At 41.9% G+C, this 19,408-nt stretch overlaps 2 protein-coding genes across 17 annotated transcripts in view; one reads left to right on the forward strand and one right to left on the reverse strand.

Annotated features, from left to right (window-relative positions):
- The window catches only part of ARHGEF37 (Rho guanine nucleotide exchange factor 37), a 68,080-nt gene extending 62,464 nt beyond the window's left edge, over positions 1-5,616 (reverse strand). Inside the window, exon 1 of one of the 2 annotated variants that reach the window (XM_058677645.1) lies at positions 5,535-5,616. The gene's annotated coding sequence lies outside the window, so the exon portion shown is untranslated. Of the gene's footprint in view, positions 1-3,687; positions 4,077-5,534 lie in introns of those variants that run through there. The other variant, XM_058677646.1, reaches the window with a different exon arrangement.
- CSNK1A1 (casein kinase 1 alpha 1) overlaps positions 4,218-19,408 on the forward strand; it is a 45,500-nt gene continuing 30,309 nt past the window's right edge. For 5 of the 15 annotated variants that reach the window (XM_058677650.1, XM_058677651.1, XM_058677654.1 and 2 more), the window contains exons 1-2: positions 4,219-4,935; positions 5,594-5,700. In XM_058677650.1, the coding sequence (XP_058533633.1) occupies positions 4,813-4,935; positions 5,594-5,700 (230 nt within the window). In that variant the 5' untranslated portion in view covers positions 4,219-4,812. Of the gene's footprint in view, positions 4,936-5,593; positions 5,701-19,408 lie in introns of all 15 variants that reach the window. The other 10 variants (XM_058677649.1, XM_058677656.1, XM_058677657.1 and 7 more) reach the window with 7 other exon arrangements.

Below are 19,408 nucleotides of genomic sequence, written 5' to 3' on the forward strand. Positions count from 1 at the left end.
AGAGAAAGTGTTTGACAATTAAAGGTGTGCTACTTTCTACTTACTTGTAGCAAACAGCTCTAGAGATGTGCGGTTTACCCTTGCATTTTTTTTTAAGATTTATTTTTTTTTTTATTACAAAGTCAGATATACAGAGAGAAGGAGAGACAGATCTTCTGTCAAATGATTTACTCCCCAAGTGAGCTCAACGGCTGGTGCTGTGCCGATCTGGAGCCAGGAGCCAGGAACTTCCTCCAGGTCTCCACACTGGTGCAGCATCCGAAAGTATTGGGCCTTCCCTCAACTACTTTCCCAAGCCACAAGCAGGGAGGTGGATGGGAAGTGGAACTGCCGGGATTAGAACCAGCCCCCATATGGGATCCTGGCATATTCCAGGTGAGGACTTTAGCTGCTAGGCCATGCTGCTGGGCCCCTTGCATTTTTAGCATTCAAATAACATCAAAACCTTTTGTTCTTTTGCTTATCATTTTATTCAAAACACACCCTGATTATCAGTGACCCATCCTTGAGTAAACACTGTGACTTAAAAAAAAAATACACACATTTTTTCAATTCAGCTTGACTTTTCTTTGAACAACTTTTCCTTTTTTTCCTCCTTTATTTTGGTTATGTAGTTGGGATCCAGTCCTAAGATCTGTATAAACTTAGACATCAGTAACTTGTGTGAAAGCACTCTGTAAACTGCACAGCAGCAACAAGATAGTGATTACAGAATTCAGCGATCTCCAAACTTCCCTTTAGGTCTAGAATTTTTAGCCTACATTTTTTATTGTATTTTTTAAGTGAATTCATAGGCTGTAGGAATCATGAATGGGACATTGCTACATTTTAAAAGCTTGCATTATACCACAGCTGTTGCTTTTTCAGAACTATAGATGCTTTGTAACTTTCAAATGGAAGCGCCAAAAACAAATAATTCTTAAATTACTTAGGTGGAAACTTTTGACAAATGATTTCAAGAAGGTTGTATCACAATCAATACCTAAAAATCTAATTTCATATATTTAAAAAAATTTTGTCATTTTTCAATTTAATACATTTAAATCCAAGGATAAATCTAACTGAAACTGTGAGAGGAGTTAGACTGGGTAGTACGCAGTTAGGGTTTTCTGGGTCCCCAAGTCATTTTTTTTCTCAAATATAAAGGGGTATTTTCCCCACCAGGTCTTGGATTCATCAGAGCACGTCTCTCCAAAGACGAGTGCATATCTTAACTTATCAGGAATGCTTCCCAGGAGACAAGGGTGACATTCACATATCTATTCCCCACCTGAAGCCTCCGCCCACTTCTGTCTCCAGTCATTGCCAAGGGGGAGGGCTTCAGACTGGCCTCTTTATCATTAGAAAGGGACCAAGGAAGTTGGCCAGTGACACCTTTCTGGCCTTTTGTCCCAAGGCCAGGTACCATGGAAACCAGGAGTTTTCTTTGTTTATGGAGAAACATCTTTGAGGGGAACCTTTAAAAGATACTTTCCCCACCATTAATACGGGTTTTTCTCTCTAGTTTTTCCTCCTGCCACTATGGCAGGGGACTAGGGTTTTTCTCTCTTAGCTTTTCCTCCTGCCACTATGGCAGGGGACTAGGGTTTTTCTCTCTTGCCTTTCCCCCCGCCACTATGGCAGAGGATCTCGAGGCCCCCTCCCATCACTAGGATGGGAGTCTACTTTCTCAACCATTTCTAATAAATCTTACTTTAAAACTAAACTGCGTCCGCATGAAAATTTTTCTTTCCTGCGAGACAAGAATTGAGGTTGCTGCAGTATTCGGGGTTCAAAAACCCTACAACAAAACCACATTTGAAAAGGCTGTGAGTCCTCATCTAACAGTTTAGTATATCTTGCCAGGCGTTTCAGCACTGGAGCATTAACTACAGCAGACAGGAAGAAAACGAGGACACATTCTACATACGTATAACTGGGATATTGCAAAAAGTTCAGGTTCATGTACAGTATTACAAAAACTATGCTTGGACTTCAGAATCTTTTTGTGCCAAATTAAACTTATTTCGTAATTCCATCTTTCTGTAAACTCTTTAAGATACTTGAACAAAATCAATTCATGAGTTTTAAAGGCTAAAAAAACAAAGAAGGAAGGTCAACTTTTTGACAAATAAGAATATTGAAAAAAAAAAACAACCTCCAGGAGTGTGGCAAAGGCAAAACAGATTAAGCTACCACCTATATAAATATTGCTGGCATTCCATATGGGAGCATTATCCATGACCTGTCTATTGGACCATGCTCTGTCTTACTCTCTGCTATTGTCCCTGACAAAGCAGAGATCCAAATACTTTGGACCCTGCCACCCATGTGAGAGAACTAGATTGAATTCTGGGCTCCTGGCTTTGGTCTGGATCATCCCTGGCTGTTGTGGGCATTTGGAAAGCTAATTTGCAGATGCTTGAAGAACTTTTTCTTTGTCACTCAACCTTCCAAAGTCATCAATTCCCAACATAATGATTTAAAAATTAAAAAACAAAAACAAAACTCATGGCAAGTGCTTGGCAGAGAGGTTAAGAAGCCACTTGGGATGTCTATACCCCACAGTCAAAGGGCCCAGGTTGGAGTCCTGCCCTACCTTCTGACCCCAGCTCCCCACTGATGCACACCTAGGAAGGCAGCTAGGACTTGATCAAGCACTAGCACCTATAAAAGGCATTTTAATGAAAATTATTAGTATCATGTAAACCCACCTTCTCCCAACAAACTGAGCATGTGTATCACTATACCTAAACAAACATCAAACCTTTAAATGTATACTGCCTCTCTATCTCCCTGAAGAACTCCTTAAGTTGAAGAACCCATTGCACAAATGCTGGATGGCTGTGACAGAAAATTGTACAAGGTATTAAACTGGTTACAGCATGCTTCTGAGTCATCAGAAGAGAATATCTAACAGCTGACTTGGAAATCAGGCACTCTGGGTTTTGGTACTGCCTCAAAGCTTCATGTTAAACCGTAGGGAAAAGTCTCTTCCCCTTGGCTTAACCAAAATAACAAAACGAGCCCTAATTACTATGTTACCAGTTTTCAGAGATGTAATTCAAACTTTTTTTTTCCTCACAGTTTCCATTTCTGCACTAGGGAATTTATTTGAAATGGTTCCATTAAAGTTTGTTTGTTTTTAATGGGCTGAATCCAAAATGCTGCTGTGTGGGATCCCCGATGCCGAAAGGAGGGCCTGGGGTCCACTTCTCACTCAGTTCTGATTCACCTCCTAGTTAACGTGCACCCTGCAAGGCAGCTGCTGATGGCTCAAGAACTTTGATACCTACCACTCCCTTGGGAATATCTACTCGGCCAGGCTGGCATGTAGGGTGGGGATCAACACGGTGGGAGATCTCCTGTCCTTTCAAATACATTACCAGTAAATTTAAAAACATGCGTCTTAACCATGGAGTTCTCTTGGGAGCGTCACTAATGCTTAACCTTCCCAATTCAGAGTTGTAAACCCAGAAGTGGTCAAGGCTTGATTGACTTTTTGAGTTAAAACAAACAAAAAAACCCCAAAACTCTGTAAGGCTTTCAACGTTGTCAGTCTGATTCTGTAAAGGTATTTCTACTCCTCGCCTTTTTTTTTTTTTTTTGGCCCATTATTACAACAGAAAGGCTTAGTCTTTTTTTTCTCTCTCTTTTCTGGTGGGGGGCGGCTCTACTAAGTTGTAGTGCGTGCAATGTTTTACTTACACTGTTGTCAACCCTCATTTCTGTTGATTCCAATTATCACTAACATTCTGAAGCAGGTCTTATTCTCGAAGATCCAACAAATGTGTCAGTAGGGGCAACAGGACAAAAACGTTGAGGAAGATTTTTCCTTCTTTCCCCTTCCTGTGAAAACAGGATCTCTAAGACTCAACCAAGCGCAGAATTTCAATTATTAAGAGAATCCGGCAAGGCTCTGCTGAACCAGAAGCCCTGAACGTGTCCCGCAAACCCGACCGCCACTTTCCTGACTGGAATTGGGTTGGAAAAGGTTGGTCCCGGGAGGCAGTATGAGGAAAAAGCTAAGGTTAAAAACCTCCTTGGACGCCCCAAGTCCATATTCAACCCCTAAGGTCGAACACATGAAGAGTCCAACAGTCACGTAAGAACGCCTCACACCGGGCGGTCGGAGGCAATTAAGTGGTAATAAGCGCCGACCTACCGGCGGACGGAAGTGGAAGTGGGGGGGGAGCAGAGGAGGCGAGGCCACGGCGCGCCTGCGCAGTCAGCAGGAGCAGCCGCACTCATGCGCAGCGGGGCGGTAACGGGGTGACGCTCTGAGCGTGGGTTGAAACTCTCACGGATCCGGTTCCGCCCTCTCTCTCGTTGCCGACCCTTTGGGGCTAGTGCCCGAGATCCCTTTCCCAGGGTGCTCTGCGCTGTGAAGAAGCGGCTCCCGGGGACTGGGGGCATTTTGTGTTGGCTGGAGCCGGAGGAACAAGATGGCGGCATCGGCGGAGTGACAGGGGTCCTTTCGGGCCGGAGCCGGCGGCACTGGTGGCAGCAGTCTCGCCACCCTGAACTCACCAAGCCCCTTTTCAAGCCCGCGACGTCGCCGCGAAAGCGAGACAGCGGCAGCCGCCCAGAAACAACCAGTCCAGCCTAGTAACCGCGAGAATTGCCTCACAATCGGCGCCTGGGCTAAAAGAACCCTGACTGAGCTGCGGTGATCGGAATCCGCGTCGGCCGATTCTGGGCCCTGTAACGCCGGGGAAAGGCCTCCGTTGTCTGTTTGCTGCCTCCCTCCTCCGCAGCATTGCCCGGCGGACCATCCTCAGAGGCCTCCGTCGTCCCTTCTGAGGTGTCGGGGCTTTGCCCCAGTCTCTCAGGATGGCGAGCAGCAGCGGCTCCAAGGCCGAATTCATTGTCGGAGGGAAATACAAACTGGTACGGAAGATCGGGTCCGGCTCCTTCGGGGACATTTATCTGGCGATTAACATCACCAATGGCGAGGTAATCACCCGGGGTGGGGTTCTTGGCTGGCCCCCTCCCCACCTCCCTACCCCGAGTGGCCGGCCACTTCCCCCGCTCGCTCGCTCGCTCGCACGCACGCCTCGGCGAGTCCGGACGGAGCCAGTTTTCCTGGCTTAGGAGCCTCCCCCACTCTTTTTCCCCTAAAAGGAAAAGAACCCGATAGAAAGATCGAGTGAACCACTAAGTTTTACAGCTTGTTGAAAAGGTGCCCTGATGGAACGTTCCACACCCCCCCCCCCAACACACACCACACAGCCCTCCGCATCGTCAAAATCCTATTCCTGTGGTCCCCGTGTTTTCCTTTGTATTTTTCGTGTCTTCGCTCCGCAGGGTTCTCGGTCCCCTCAGGGCCGTTTCCTATGGCCTGATGCCTCCGGAATCTGCCTCTTCGAGCGAAGCTTTGCCTATTTTTCTCGCCTGCATCATTTTCTTGCCGATTTCGTCATTACCCCCCGAGGAGGCCTTGGGGGCTAGTTTGTCTCCTTTTGTAATTACCAAGACACCTTCTCGTCCCATCCTTTCACTTGCTCGTAGTAGCGACTGGGAGCTCTGCTATTGCCCCCCCCCCCCGTCCTTACCCGAGTGACATTGAGTCCACGGGGATTGTTGATGCAACCATCCCATCTTTCCCCCGCAGGAAGTAGCAGTGAAACTAGAATCGCAGAAGGCCAGGCATCCCCAGTTGCTGTACGAGAGCAAACTCTATAAGATTCTTCAAGGTGGGGTTGGCATCCCCCACATACGGTAAGAACCCCTAAGCACCGAGGCGACCCCTGAGGGAAGGCGGACCAAGGCCCTGGGCAGAGGCAGGGACACGCACCAGGGAATGCGGGTCCCTATGCCGAGTGGCTTTCCGTGAACCGTGTCACTGCAGTCATTGAGTACATTTGTTTGCCAACTTAGTTTAACATTTCAGCTTGTTACGCCCTGCTGCATTTAGCATCCGTCATTCCTCCTCTTCCCGAGGCTTATTTGCAGCTAAGGCTGCAGGTCGTCTTTGATCCCTCTGCTGAACGGCTGGCTGCTACTCGCGTTTCAGCGGCACCTCTGATGTTCTTAGGTTGGCCAGTGAAATGTATTTGAAGGTGCTGAACTGACCAGACTCTGCCAGTTCTGGTTGCTATTGGAGCTGGCTTGGGAAATGGCTGCTCTTTTGTTGTGTTTTTGTTCCAACATGTCTTCCTCCTCCGCTTAGAAAATGGCGGAACGACATGACTCAACCCCATATTCCTGCCCCTTTCTCAGCTTGAGTTCACAAGTCATGCTTCTTTGATTCCTCGCTAGCAGCCCTGGGTGGATTAACCCTTTGAAAAGCCCAAGAATTAAGCTCCAGGAGGCGGTGGGGTTCAAAGAGGGATATGACATAATGACAGTATATTTGTGCTGTCTGCAGCAGATGCGATTCGAAATTGTTAAATTATACTATGTAAAATCCTTTGTGTTCCTGTTAAAGATGTTAGGTATTGTTTCCTTCCCTGGATCATGTTAATAGGTATATTTCAGTTGGTACTAAATTTTTCTGGGTAATGGCAAAGGCAGTTTCAGTAGCACCAACTATGCTGAGATTTGCTCAAGTCATTTTTATTAAGAAAGCTCGAACACTAATCACTTAGCCAGTTTCATAAATAATTTTGATCTTGTGAGTAATTTTGTCAGTAAAACCCATATCAGGGAAATTAGCAGTTTTGCGGTATGGCATACTGATGAAGACAAATAGAAGCAGTCAGAATAAATGATGACCAGATAAAAACGGCATTGTAGTCTCTGGATTAACTTAATAGACAAATATAGTTTAGAGCCCAATGATTTTCCAGCAGCACCCAAAAATGCTTGCAAAAAGATCCAGGATAATTGAGAATTAAATGGAATGTTTATTCTTCAGTTTTTATTCTAATCTTGAACTCAGAGCAGGTTTATTTAATTCTGATTGGGGAACAACCTAAATAACTGTTGAAAGTTATTTCAATGTAAGTGGACATTCCAGTGGTAAGATAGAATGGTGAAATGTACTACTGCTTATAAACTAATAAGCTATTTGGAAAGAAATACCACATTTATGAGGCAGTGGTTAATATGAAATTTGAGATGACCCATATTTGATATTTTTAAAAATTTATTATCCTTAGGCAAAAAAAAAAACCTGTGGGAAAATTAGACCCCTGGTGCCTATTGATTTACTTTCCCTATCTCTGGTTTTTCCTAGAATTTGATATAAATGAAATTATCCACTATGAGGTCACTTATGTCTGTCACCTTTCACTTAGATAATGCTTTTGAAATTCACCCAATTTAGGAGTGTTTGCAAATTTTACAAATCAGGCTGGAACAGATGTCTTTTAAATAATTTCCAAAACACATTAAACATCTGGCATTTTCATTGCTGAAGTTCAGGACATACCCTTTTATCTGCTAGCTTTTATTTAAGAACAACACTGAAACAGACCAGTAAGGACAATGAGTAATATACTGCTTTGGCACATGAATGAATGATGTTTGCTGTGGGCGTGTTATAAGATGGAGAGTACAGAGTTAATGGTAGTTAGAGTTGTGGGTGAAGTTGAATAGATTGATCTGACTTTCAAATTAAGGTTCCTTGGGAGAGGAGAGGGGTTTCAGAATTTGGCTCTAAGGTGAAAGCTTGGTGAATTGGTTGGGGAATGCTTGAGAGTAGTGTGTGACTTCTGGAAGTAGTCTTAAAGCAGAATGTAGAAATGAGGGGGAGGGGCAACTATTTTAGTAATGGTAGGGCAGGTACATAGAAACAAAGGTGGTTCATTTGTTTTGAGGTGGAGCATGAAGAAAGGCTAAAATGTACCAAAACATTCTGTGCGGGTGGCAGTATTGTCCCATCCTCCTAGTTTATTCCTCACTATTTCTATTTTACCCTTCCTAGTGTTCTTGATAAATATCGAATTAAGTTAGCTAGGTAGTTCTAGCTAGATTAAGTAAGGTGTAGTGTGTTTTATTCACCATTTTGGAAGTGTTGACACTAATTTTAAAAATTTACAGTTGTTGCATCTTATCACCATGTACACATTTCTTTTCCCAACGTCACTCCCCTTCTATTTTTTTTGTTTAGAGGATTTTAAGATACTTTGAAATATCCTAAATAAATTTGAAAATTATGTGACCTATAAAACTGACCTGCCTAATGCAGTCTTTCTTTGTAAATTTTAGGAATTTGTTGTTGAGAAATAGCATCCAGGGTCTTGCTAAGACACTCTATTCTTAAACCTTACAAGATGACATTCGGGCACTCAATTACTGCGTTTCTCTATACCCCTGCTTTTCATTGTGCCATTCTGAATTAGATTAGCGTGTCCCCTGAGTAAATGATTATGGTACACAGAAAGGAGTTATTAACCAGGCAGCTAGATGTTGGAGTTTAAGCTCTAGATTTACCATGGGATATTGGTTGTGTTAAATTCTTAGTCTCTTAACCCCTATGGTCTTACCAAGCTCTCATTTATAAAGTAGAATTTTGCGAAGTTTTTTAATTTTGGAGGGAAAGGGTATATTGCTGGAAAGCTATTCATTTCCATTGGGCTTTGCATACTGAGCTTTTGAGTAGGATTTGTATTCTTTATTTTAATAATAAAGTTGTTGACCTAGTTGACTGCAGACCTTTCATATCTGGACTTGTAATATTATCCAGAGGACAACAGCCAGAAATAATTTAGTAACTGGAGTTTGATTGGAGTTATGTCTGGAGCTTATATTTGAATGTTAATTCTAGCAATGAGAGACCACACAACCTAAAAACATGATCTGCTTGGGTAAACCGTTGATTTACTGTTTAGAAGGAATAAAAGAATGTACTTTTTTCCAGAAATCATTTCGGCGGTGGCGAGGGGTGGGATTTGAAAATTGTTGCTACCTTGTTTTTTAAATGCCTTTTTTGTCCCACTTTTTGAATGTGAAATGTTCTAAAAAGATACTTACATGATATAAACATGCCCCGTGAATAAGGTTGTAGTGCTGTTGTCAGAACAGAAATGAACAACTGTGTTAGTGTTTTCATTGAGACATGTAGATGACTAGATGTATGAGATGTGATTTTAAGATTTATTAATTTTTATTGGAAAGTCAGAGGAGGAGAGACAGCCAGGAAGATCTTCTATCCACTGATTCACTCCCCAAGTGGCTGCAATGGCCAGAGCCAGGAGTTTCTTCCAGGTCTGCTGTGTAGGTGCAGGGTCCAAAGGCTTTGGGCAGTCCTCTACTGCTTTCCCTGGCCACAAGCAGGGAGCTGGATGGGAAGTGGGGCCTCTGGAACACAAATCAGCACCCATGTGGGATCCTGGTGCATGAAAGGCGAGAACTTTAGCCACTAGGCTACTATACCAGGCCCTGCATGGTTTTTAAGGTGGATGAAACCTGAAAGATGCAGGTTTATGTAGCTCAACTCTTCATCCATTTAGACTATTGGGTGGCGAAGGAGTTACCAGTCTTCACTCCAGTTCTCTTGAGAGCCATTATCACCTTTATGTTAGGGACAGATAATGACTAGTGATAATATTCCACACCTTTCTGTTTGAAGCTCAAGAACTATACTTTGCTGCTTCACTTTATGACATCTGGCTTCATATAAAGAAGCTGAAAAACTTTTAAATGTATGTAGCCTATTAATTCACATTTAACTAGATGCTTATAGTTGAGGATGTTCTCCCGTTTGAATCCATAGATTGCAGGATGAGAACTTTGTTGGAGATGATTAATTTGGGTCTTGAAATAGATACTTGTGAACACATGCAAATTGTATGGTTCTCCTTCTTGGCTTTCTTCGTTTTTAGAGCAGGGTCATTTTCTTACAAAGGTTTTTAGGCTGTAACTAAAGTATCATTGGCTGGAATCTGTCCATGTAGGGGATCTTATTGTCAAGAATTCTGTGAACAAAACTAGGATTGGAGACAAATGTTATAAATGAAATCTTTAAAATAAGTTAACAGTTTTTCTGTGGCTTTCTGAAGATTTTCGTAGTTTTCAATGAATTAGTACCTTGTTAAAAAGGCTTTTGTTAATTTTTGTTTCCTGTACAATCTCAGATGGTTGTCAGTTAGTATGGCTAGTAATAACATAACATAGACTGTTGATTTTTCAGGAATTTTTAAAAACAGGTCAAATTCACATGCCGTAAAACACACAGATGTATGCTTGGATCTGTATTGACAAATAAGCCATACTTCCATGTGTTGTGTAATATACTTGAATTTTTAAAGATTTTTATGTTTATTGGATAAGTACAGCCAGATGGGGGAAGGGAGAGAATCTTCTATCTGCTAGTTGGCTCCCCAAACACAATGATCAGGGCTGGGTCAGGCTGAAGCCAGAAGCCAGCCAGGAGCTTATTGTTCTATGTGGTTGGCAGGGGTCCAGATACTTGAACAAACTTCCACTATTCCAGGTACATTAGCAGGGAGGTGGATCAGAAATGGAGCAGTTAGAATTAGAACTAACACCATTATGGGATGTGAGCAAAGGTGGCAACTTAATTTGCCATATCAGAGCTCTAGTATCTTAATTTTTCTGGATACACCCACACAACTAATTACTTCTAAGCTACTTTCTGTGGCAGCCAAAGTTTTCTTTTGGATTAGTGTTGAGTTGCTTACATGCAGAGTAGTAATTTTGTTTCTTACCATTTAATAGACTACAGGATTTATGTGACAAAATAATTAATTGGCTGTGCTGGGGAATATTCTGGTTATTGATATTTCTGCCCTGTTGTTTAAATACTTAGAATATGGCCTTTGGGCTGGCCTGATGGCTCAGTGGATAAATCCTGCCTTGGACATGCCGGATCTCATATGGGTGCTGGTTTGTGTCCCCGCTGCTCCACTTCACATCCAGCTCCCTGTTTGGCCTAGAAAAGCAGTAGAGGACGGCCCAAAGCCTTGGGACTCTGCACCCATGTGGGAGACCTGAGAGAGGCTTCTGGCTCCTGGCTTCAAATCAACTCAGCTCTGGCCTTTGTGGTTACTTGGTTAGTGAACCAGTAGGCAGAAGCTCTATCTGTCCTTTTCTGTAAATTTGCCTTTCCAAGAAAAAAAAATCTTAAAAAAAAAAAAAAAAGAAAGAATGCTCTCTGATCTGGATGGAGAAGGAGTTGTGTTGTGACCACTTTAATGAGGACTTTGGAAGTGTTGTACAAAAATGTTTAGTTGAGGAGAGTACATTTTGATCCTACAAATGAAAGAAAATGAGAAAGGCATTGGTGGGCTGCTGTCATATCATAAAGATTTGATATATAGAATGGATCCTGTAATGTTCCATATTAATTTTCATGTACCATGGGATTTGATAAGATCAACTGGTAACAGTAGTTTTTAGATACATATTATGAACTGATAGGATTATTTGGGTTAAAGATGATTTGTGTTCCATGGTGATTGGTTCTTTCTTTAAGGTATAATTCTTTATTTGCAGGTAACATTGATGAATACTATTGCTATGAGGGATTGGATGGTTAAACTCATTGTGGTTAACACTTTTTTCTTTTGACATATGCAACAGAATCACACATTATCTTGGCATAGCTTATGGGGTCATTTAATCATTGCAACAATCCTGTAAGAGGCTAAATCAAACACAATTAATTTGACTAGATCTTACTGCCTCTCATCTATGCTATGATTCCCAAGATTTGTAGCACAATAGATTTCACAGGAGTGGAGGGTGGGCAAAAAAATGACACTGAGCTCCTCAACTTTCATTTTAATTTAATTGGTTTGGGGTAAGAACCATGTGACTCTGGTATGCTGCAAAGTCCAGGAGCCACATACTGTACCAAATTTGGAGGTGGGGTGATTATGCCTCCCTGTCCACCTCCACCCATCGCCCATCCACCTTTTCCTAGAAGTGTGATCTGATAAAGCTGGGTTTATGATTCTCCCTGTGAATTATATTAATCCAGGAATTCCTGTATCAGGAAGCATGGTAGTGGAGAGTATACTGTAATCCCAAACAAATGGTTTGATTTCTAAGCAATTGACTAAAACCAATGTATGAAACAATTTTCTTCATTTGTTTCATAGTGAGATTTTTCATACAGGATGCATTCTAGAAATTCCTTGAAAGCTCTTATCGTTCTGCTAGATCTTTTGTGTTCAAACTTTCACCAACTTCAAAGCAAAGGTTTAGGATTATGGATGTTCATCAGGTGAAGTACCTTCAAGGCTACTTTTTTATTGGAAAGGCAGATTTACCAGGAGAAGGAGATACAGAAAGATCTTCCATCTGCCAGTTCACTCCCCAAGTGACCACAAAGGCCAGAGCTGAGCTGATTTGAAGCCAGGAGCAAGGAGCTTCTTTCAGGTCTCCCACATAGGTGCAGGGTCCCAAGGCTTTCTGCTGTCCTCTACTGCTTTTCAAAGCCACAAATAGGGAGCTGGATGTGAAGTGGAGCATCCAAGACAAGAACCAACACCCAGTTGAGATCCCAGCATGTCCAAGGCAAGATTTAGCTACTAGAGGGTCTGACCTAAGGCTGCTTCTAAGAGTTCTTGGAAAGTGTTTAGTTCTCTTTTTCTTTGAACTTTCTGAAGAATTCTCATGTTAGCATCTGTTAGTAGTGTTTCTCTTGATTAGTTTTTAGTTATGTGCAGGTGTGATGGTTCCTTAATGTGAATGGGTTGATCTACATTAAAGCTCTGTGTTCGGCCCGGCGGCGTGGCTAGCGGCTAAAGTCCTCGCCTTGAAAGCCCCGGGATCCCATATGGGCACCGGTTCTAATCCTGGCAGCTCCACTTCCCATGCAGCTCCCTGCTTGTGGCCTGGGAAAGCAGTTGAGGATGGCCCAAGGCCTTGGGACACTGCACCTGTGTGGGAGACCCGGAAGAGGTTCCAGGTTCCAGGCTTCGGATGGCCGCGCACCGGCCCGTCATCGGATGGAAGATCTTCCTCTCTGTCTCTCCTCCTCTCTGTATATCCGGCTTTCCAATAATAATAATAATTAAAAAAAGCTCTGTGTTCATGTAGATACTGCTGAGTTGCCATTTCTCAAACTTGTATCATGTAATTATCTTTTAAAAATGTAGATTAACAGGGGCCAGTAATGGGTATCCAGGTTAAGCTGCCACCTACAGCACCAGCATCCTTTAGAAGCACTAGTTGCAGTCCCAGCTGCTCTCCCTTCTATTTTGCTGGTAATATGCCTGGGAAAGCAGTGGAAAGTGGCCCAAAATACTTGGGTCCCTGCCAGCTCACATGGATCACTCAGGTGGAGTTTCTGGCTCCTGGCTTTAGCTTGGCCTGGTCTTGGCTGTTGGGGTCATCTGGGGCTGAACCAGTGGATATACCTTTCTTTGTAGCTTTATCTTTCAAATAAAGTAATTAATCTCACAATCTCCCACCACCGAAAAAAATGTAGGTTAACAAATCACCTTGTGTGATTTCTGCTGAAGGAGTATGTTTTGAGAAATTCTTTACTGAGTTTTTGGCACTCTATTATATGGAGCTGTTGTTGGTTGTGGGAAATTTTAGTGAGTACAGACTTTCTTAGAAAATACTGTTTGTCTTGGAACTAGAATTTCATAATTGTTGGGTGATTGCTTTTTGTAGGAAAAGTATCAATCCTTTCTTTGTGTAATGCTTTATAATTTACCAAGTACTTAGATTGACAGGGTTGTGGTTGGAATCTGAGCAGCAGAAAAAGCATCTTAGAGTCACAGAGCAAAAACATGATAAAGCTAGGACTAGAGTTTGTTTCTGGTTGTTAGTCGGGTATTCATGGTGCTGTGTTGGTGGATATGCTTGTGCCACTCAGCCGGCTTCCCGTTTTGAACTTAGCTGCCTGTGCATTGGGCTACTTTATAATTGTTCCCTGAAAAACGTGCCTGCTCAAATTTGGCATGGCTATGTGTTAGTTCCAGTTTGAACAGAAGTTACATGTAGCTGTTCATGTACTGATTGATCACATTTTTCTTTTGATTTTGTTCCTTTATAGTGGCTTCCTGCGTCTTTTTTCCCCTGTGCTATATTTTGTAATATCTCCAGATCTGGTATCTCCTCTTTTATACTTGCTATTAACTTATCAAAATGTATGTAAAACGAGAATCCTGATAGCTTGTTGTTTTCTTCAGTAATTTGAGGAGATTTTATCCAGAATATTTGCAAATAGCATAATAAAAAATTTAGATTATTTATTAGAAAGGCAGAGGAACAGAGAGAAGAGAGAAAAAAGATGCACCCACTGATTCACTCTCCAGATGGCACATAGTGTTGGGTCAAGCCAGAATTTCCTCTGTGTCTCTCAAATCAGTGAGAGGACCAAGCATCTTCAGCTGTTTCCCAGGTGCATTGGCAGGGAGCTGGATTGAAAGTAAAGCTTAACCTGCTGCCCTACAATGCCAGCAACCCAGTGATAATTTAAAGTGCAACTCTGTGGTGTCTCGGTAGTATATTAAGGGACATTTTGTAAGGAGTTTGTTTGGTTTCCTTACTTTTAATTTTTATTAGTTGTTTGTTTGTTTGTTTTGATTAGAAAGTCAGATATACAGAGAGAAAGAGAGGCAGAAAGATCTGTCTGCTGATTCACTCCCCAAGTAGCTGCAATGGCTAGAACTGTGCTAATCTGAAGCCCGAAGCCTCTTTCGGGTCTCCCACGAGGTTGCAGGGTCTCAAGGCCTTGGGCCATCCTCACTGCTTTCCCAGGCCACAGTCAGGCAACCGGATGGCAAGTGGGGCCTCCAGGACCCAAACCAGCACCCATATGGCATCCCAGGTGTGCAAGGCAAGGACTTTAGCCTCTAGGCTACCGCCCCGGGCCTGGTTTCCTTACTTTTTAAAAAACTTATTTGAAAGCTAGAGACAGATCTTTCATTAGCTGGGTTACTCAGATGGCTGATTTATATGGTTGACTTGTTTATACATTTTGTGTTTTCTAATAATTTTTTGATGATGTTTGCATAGTTGAGGGATGCATATCTGTGTGGACCATCAATTAGGATGGGGAGGGTTGAGGAATAGGGGGAAGTGGATGAGACAACTGTTTCCAATCCCTTTTTTCTTCTGTTGTCTGGGGAAAGTGAGGAAGAAAGGGGAGAGGGCTATTCCCAGCAGCCCAACCACATCAGACCCAGAAGTGGGGGAGAGCCACCCGATGTCATCCCAGGGTTCCTGAGATATGGAGCAGGTTCTGAGGATACTGTTCAAGTGGTTTCAGTAGTTCTGAGATGCCGTTGATTCATTGCTCTAAGATTGAGGAAATCCTTCCAAGGTCTGTTTGCCAATATAGTCCATCTTAAGAGTTTCCATTTGCCCAGATAATTGCTAATGAGCTATCACAATGGGCCCTGAAGTCAGTTTAACTTATTTTTCATGATTAAGGAAAAAGTTTGTAAAATTTGTCTATGATTTCTTCTATAACCCATTGCTAAAAGAAACATTCATTTTTTTTAGCTATAAATTTTTTTTCCACACATTTTTTTCTGTATCTGGGGCAAAGGGGGAGATAAAGGGAGAAGCCCCACCCAGTCTCCTACCAATCCTAGGTCCCTGATGTGGGGCATGCTCTGAGGGTCTTGCTTAAGTGGTTTTGATAGTTCAACAGTTATACAGTGCTGCCAGTCTCGCCGTTTCAAGCACGATGAGGTTGCTGCATAATCCGCTGGTTGACACAATCCACCTTAGAGTCTCCGTTTGAGGCATTCATTTAAAAAATTAAGACATAATAGCTTTATTGATGATTTACCTATATAAAGCCTGACCTGTTTGTATGTATAACTTGGTTTTTAGTAAATGTATCGTCATTGATATAATTTACTGTATGATTTTAGAATATTTTATTGTTCCAAAAGGAAACCTTAAATCCATTAGTAGTCATTTCCATACAACCACTGATCTGTCTCAGTACATATGCCTATTATTAGAAAATATTGGATTTTTTTTTTTTTTTTTTTTTGAAGATTTATTTCTTTATGTTGGAACTGGAATGGACAAGGAGTGTCTGGGACCCAACTAGCACCGGTATGGGATGGTTGTTGCTTGCAGGCAGATCATTTACTGGTTTAACCATTGTGCCACTTTTCACTTTCTAATACTGTATTGTTTTGAATTACTTGCATGTTTGTTATTGCCCTACTTAGGGTTGTAAGATTGTTAAGGCAGAGGTAAGGGTGGAATCATCCAGTTGTGAGATTGAACAACCCTGTGAAAGGGAAGGTCAGTGTTACAGAAGATTGGGTTACTATCTAAATTGACTTGAAGCCTTCCTGTTTTCAGAATTATTAATCGGGTAAATCAACCATACTCATGTCTAAAACTGTGGTGGGGCCCAGCACAATAGCTCAATTGCCTCATCCTCCTCTTTTAGCCACTGCAATCCTAAATGGGTGCCGTATTATGTCCCAGCTGCTCCACTTCCCTTCCAGCTCCCTGCTTGGGGTCTGGGAAAGCAGTAGAGGATGGCCCAAAGACTTGGGACCATGCACCCATGTGGGAGACCTGGACTCTTAGCTCTTGGCTTTGGATTGGCCCAGGTTCAGCTATTGCAGCCATTTGGGAAGTGAACGAGCAGATGGAAGATCTTTTCTGTCTCTGCTCTCTGTAAATCTACCTTTCCAATAAAAATAGAATAACTCTTCACTTGATCTTAGACAAACAGCTAAAAAGCAATGAGTAAATCTTAAAGAAAATCTTTTTTTCTATTCATGTCTGAATCAGTTGTCATTATAAAAAAAATCAGGGGAATCTCTATTTTCGATCTGGCTCAGGCTGTACAATGTCCATTTTCTTTATCTGTTAAACCTGATTACTCTAGTTTCCCACAGCAGCAGATAGCAATACTGTGTTTCTTTAATGAAAATTACTTTTGAAATGGTCTCTGTGTCCGAGACCATTTCAAAAGTAATGTTCTTTTTTATTTTTAAATCATTTTATTTATGTATCAAAGAGAGAGAAAAAAAATCAAGAATTCCTGTCCCTTGGCTGGTTAACTCTCAAAATGCCCAGAGTAGGGAGACTGGAAGCCCAGAACCAGGAATTCAGATTAGGTCTCCAACAAGGGTGGCAGAAACTATAGTTACTCATGATTACTGCTGTTTCCTGTTATCTGCATTTGCAGGAAGCTGGAATCGAACCAGAATCAAACCTGGGAACTCCGTTATGGGATGCTGGCCCTCTGATCTGTATCATATCAACCAGTAGGCCAAATATTCTCCCTATAAGTGCCAATTATTTTTTTTCCTTTCAGATTTATTTATTTGATGGGTAGAGTTAAAGAGTGGTCTTCCGTCTGCTGATTTCTAGGTTAAAGGCTCCTGGAAAATAGAGAATAGCAGTGAGGTTTTAGACTGTCTAAAAACTTAAAATGACCTCAGAATTAGGTTAGTGCTTGTCCGTTATTTGTGTTCCATAAAGACTATTCAAAACGAAATAGTTAACCTTATGCTACCAGAGTACAGACAAGCACCAAAGTAATGTGTAAATTTTATATTGTCAGGTGGTTAGATTGTGGATTCACAGCAACTACTGTGCAGATTCTGTGAAATAGGAGACTGAAATGATAAAGGGTTGGTTTTCACTTTTTTTAATCTAAGTTTTTGGTTGTTGGGATTGGTAGTAGAGAATTCCTCAGAAATGAAAAACGTGGAAATAAAGGAAGAAACTAAGCATGAGTAGGGTTTGGTTGAGCAAATCATTCTGGGTTCCCCATCTTTGCAAAAATGTCTGAGTGAATAAATCCATGTGAAAGACTGAAGTGTTAGCTTTGGAGAAATTAGCTGTGCATTCCTGAGACCAAAAGGAAGTGTTAAAGCTAGAAACACTTGTCTCTTGGGTTTAAGGGGCTAACAGTACCAATCTCTAGATTAGAGAGACCTATCTCAAAGCTGTGTGGTTGCTCTGTAGAGAAAAATACCTCTGAGTATTCTTATCCTGGCTCAGTTTTGGAGGAGGGAATGGGAGAGAAATGGATGACAGCCATGTCTGATGCTGATACACTTTGTCAGAAAAAAATATCTAGTAACTTGTTTTATACATCCATTTGTTTTATTTGAAAGGCAGCGAGGGCGCAGTCGAGACAGAAAGATCTCCATTTGCTGTTTCATTCCTTAAGTGCTGCAATAGCTAGAGTTTTGCCAGGATCTTCTTCCAGTCTCCCCACAGGAATACAGAGGAGCAGGCACTGATGCCATGTTCTGCTTTCCCGAGTGCATCAGAAGGGAACAGGATGGGGAGTGGAGCAGCCTGTACTCGAACCAGCACTCATGGAATACCCACATTGCAGACTATGACTTTACCTGCTGCCACAATGCTGATCTCCCAAATAGTATAACTTCAGTGCGGTTCTATAATGTCTATCCTTAACCTGTTTTTTTGTTCGTTAGGCTTTTTTTTGAAAGTGTGTTTTAAAATTTATCTAATTCCCAGCTTCTAATTAGAGATTTAGGGTATGAATTTATTTTTTTGGAAAGTGCTTTATCAAAGGGCCAGTGTTGTGATATGTCAGCTTTGGACTTTTGCTATCTGGGTGGGAGGACCTGTGCAGAGTTCAGGCTCTTGGCTTCAGCCTGGACCAGCCCTGGCTGTTGAACTGGGGAGTGTCAGCTGCTGGGAGATCCTTCCCTCTTTTCCTGTCCCTCCATTTTTGAAATAAATGAATGAATGAATGAAATCATCATAAATACTTTGATATCCATTGCCTGAAGCTATAAACCGCATTTTTCATTTCAGATTTATATTTAGCCTTGGATAGTTATAGAATTGTTGTAATTTTGTGTCTGAGCCATTGGTGGGAATCTGTAGATATGAGATACGTAGTCTTTTGAGATTTGGTTTATGGTTTTCCCTTTGGCTTGTTTGACTTTTTGTGTCTTCTCATGTAATTCTTTTTGGATTTGGTGTTCTCATTTTCCTCACCTAAATTACATTCACATTAAAAGTTGAGTATATGGGCCCGGCATGATAGCCTAATAGCTAAATTCTCACCTTGCATGCGCCAGGAATCCCATATGAACACCAGTTTGTGTCCCAGCTGCTCTGCTTCCCACCCAGCTCCCTGCTTTGGCCTAGTAAAGCAGTGGCAAACGGCCCAAAGCCTTGGGCTGCTGCCCCTGCAAGCGAACCCCAACTAAGCTCCTGCCTCCTGGCTTTGGATCAGCTCAGCTCTAGCTGTTTCTAGCTGTTGCGGCCACATGGGGAGTGAAGCAGTGGATAGTTCTTAATGCTATCTGTATCTCTTCTATGTAGACTTGTCTTTCCAGTAAAATAAGTAAATCTCAATTTTTAAATTTTTTTTTTTTTTTTTCTTTTTTTTTGCTGTAACACCTAACAGTAGTGAGCATTTCTGTGGGCAAGTTCTTGATGTCTGGCAGATTTGCTTTTGCAGTTAAGTTAAAAAAAAAAAAAGGCAAGATATACAAAGCAATAGAATTCAATTTAATTTGCTCTTTTTTTTCCCCTTAAGATTTATTTATTTGAAAGAGCCAAACAGAGGGATGGTGGAGAGGGAGAG

Source organism: Ochotona princeps, chromosome 19 (genome assembly GCF_030435755.1).
Source record: "Ochotona princeps isolate mOchPri1 chromosome 19, mOchPri1.hap1, whole genome shotgun sequence".
Taxonomy (NCBI): Eukaryota; Metazoa; Chordata; class Mammalia; order Lagomorpha; family Ochotonidae; genus Ochotona; species Ochotona princeps.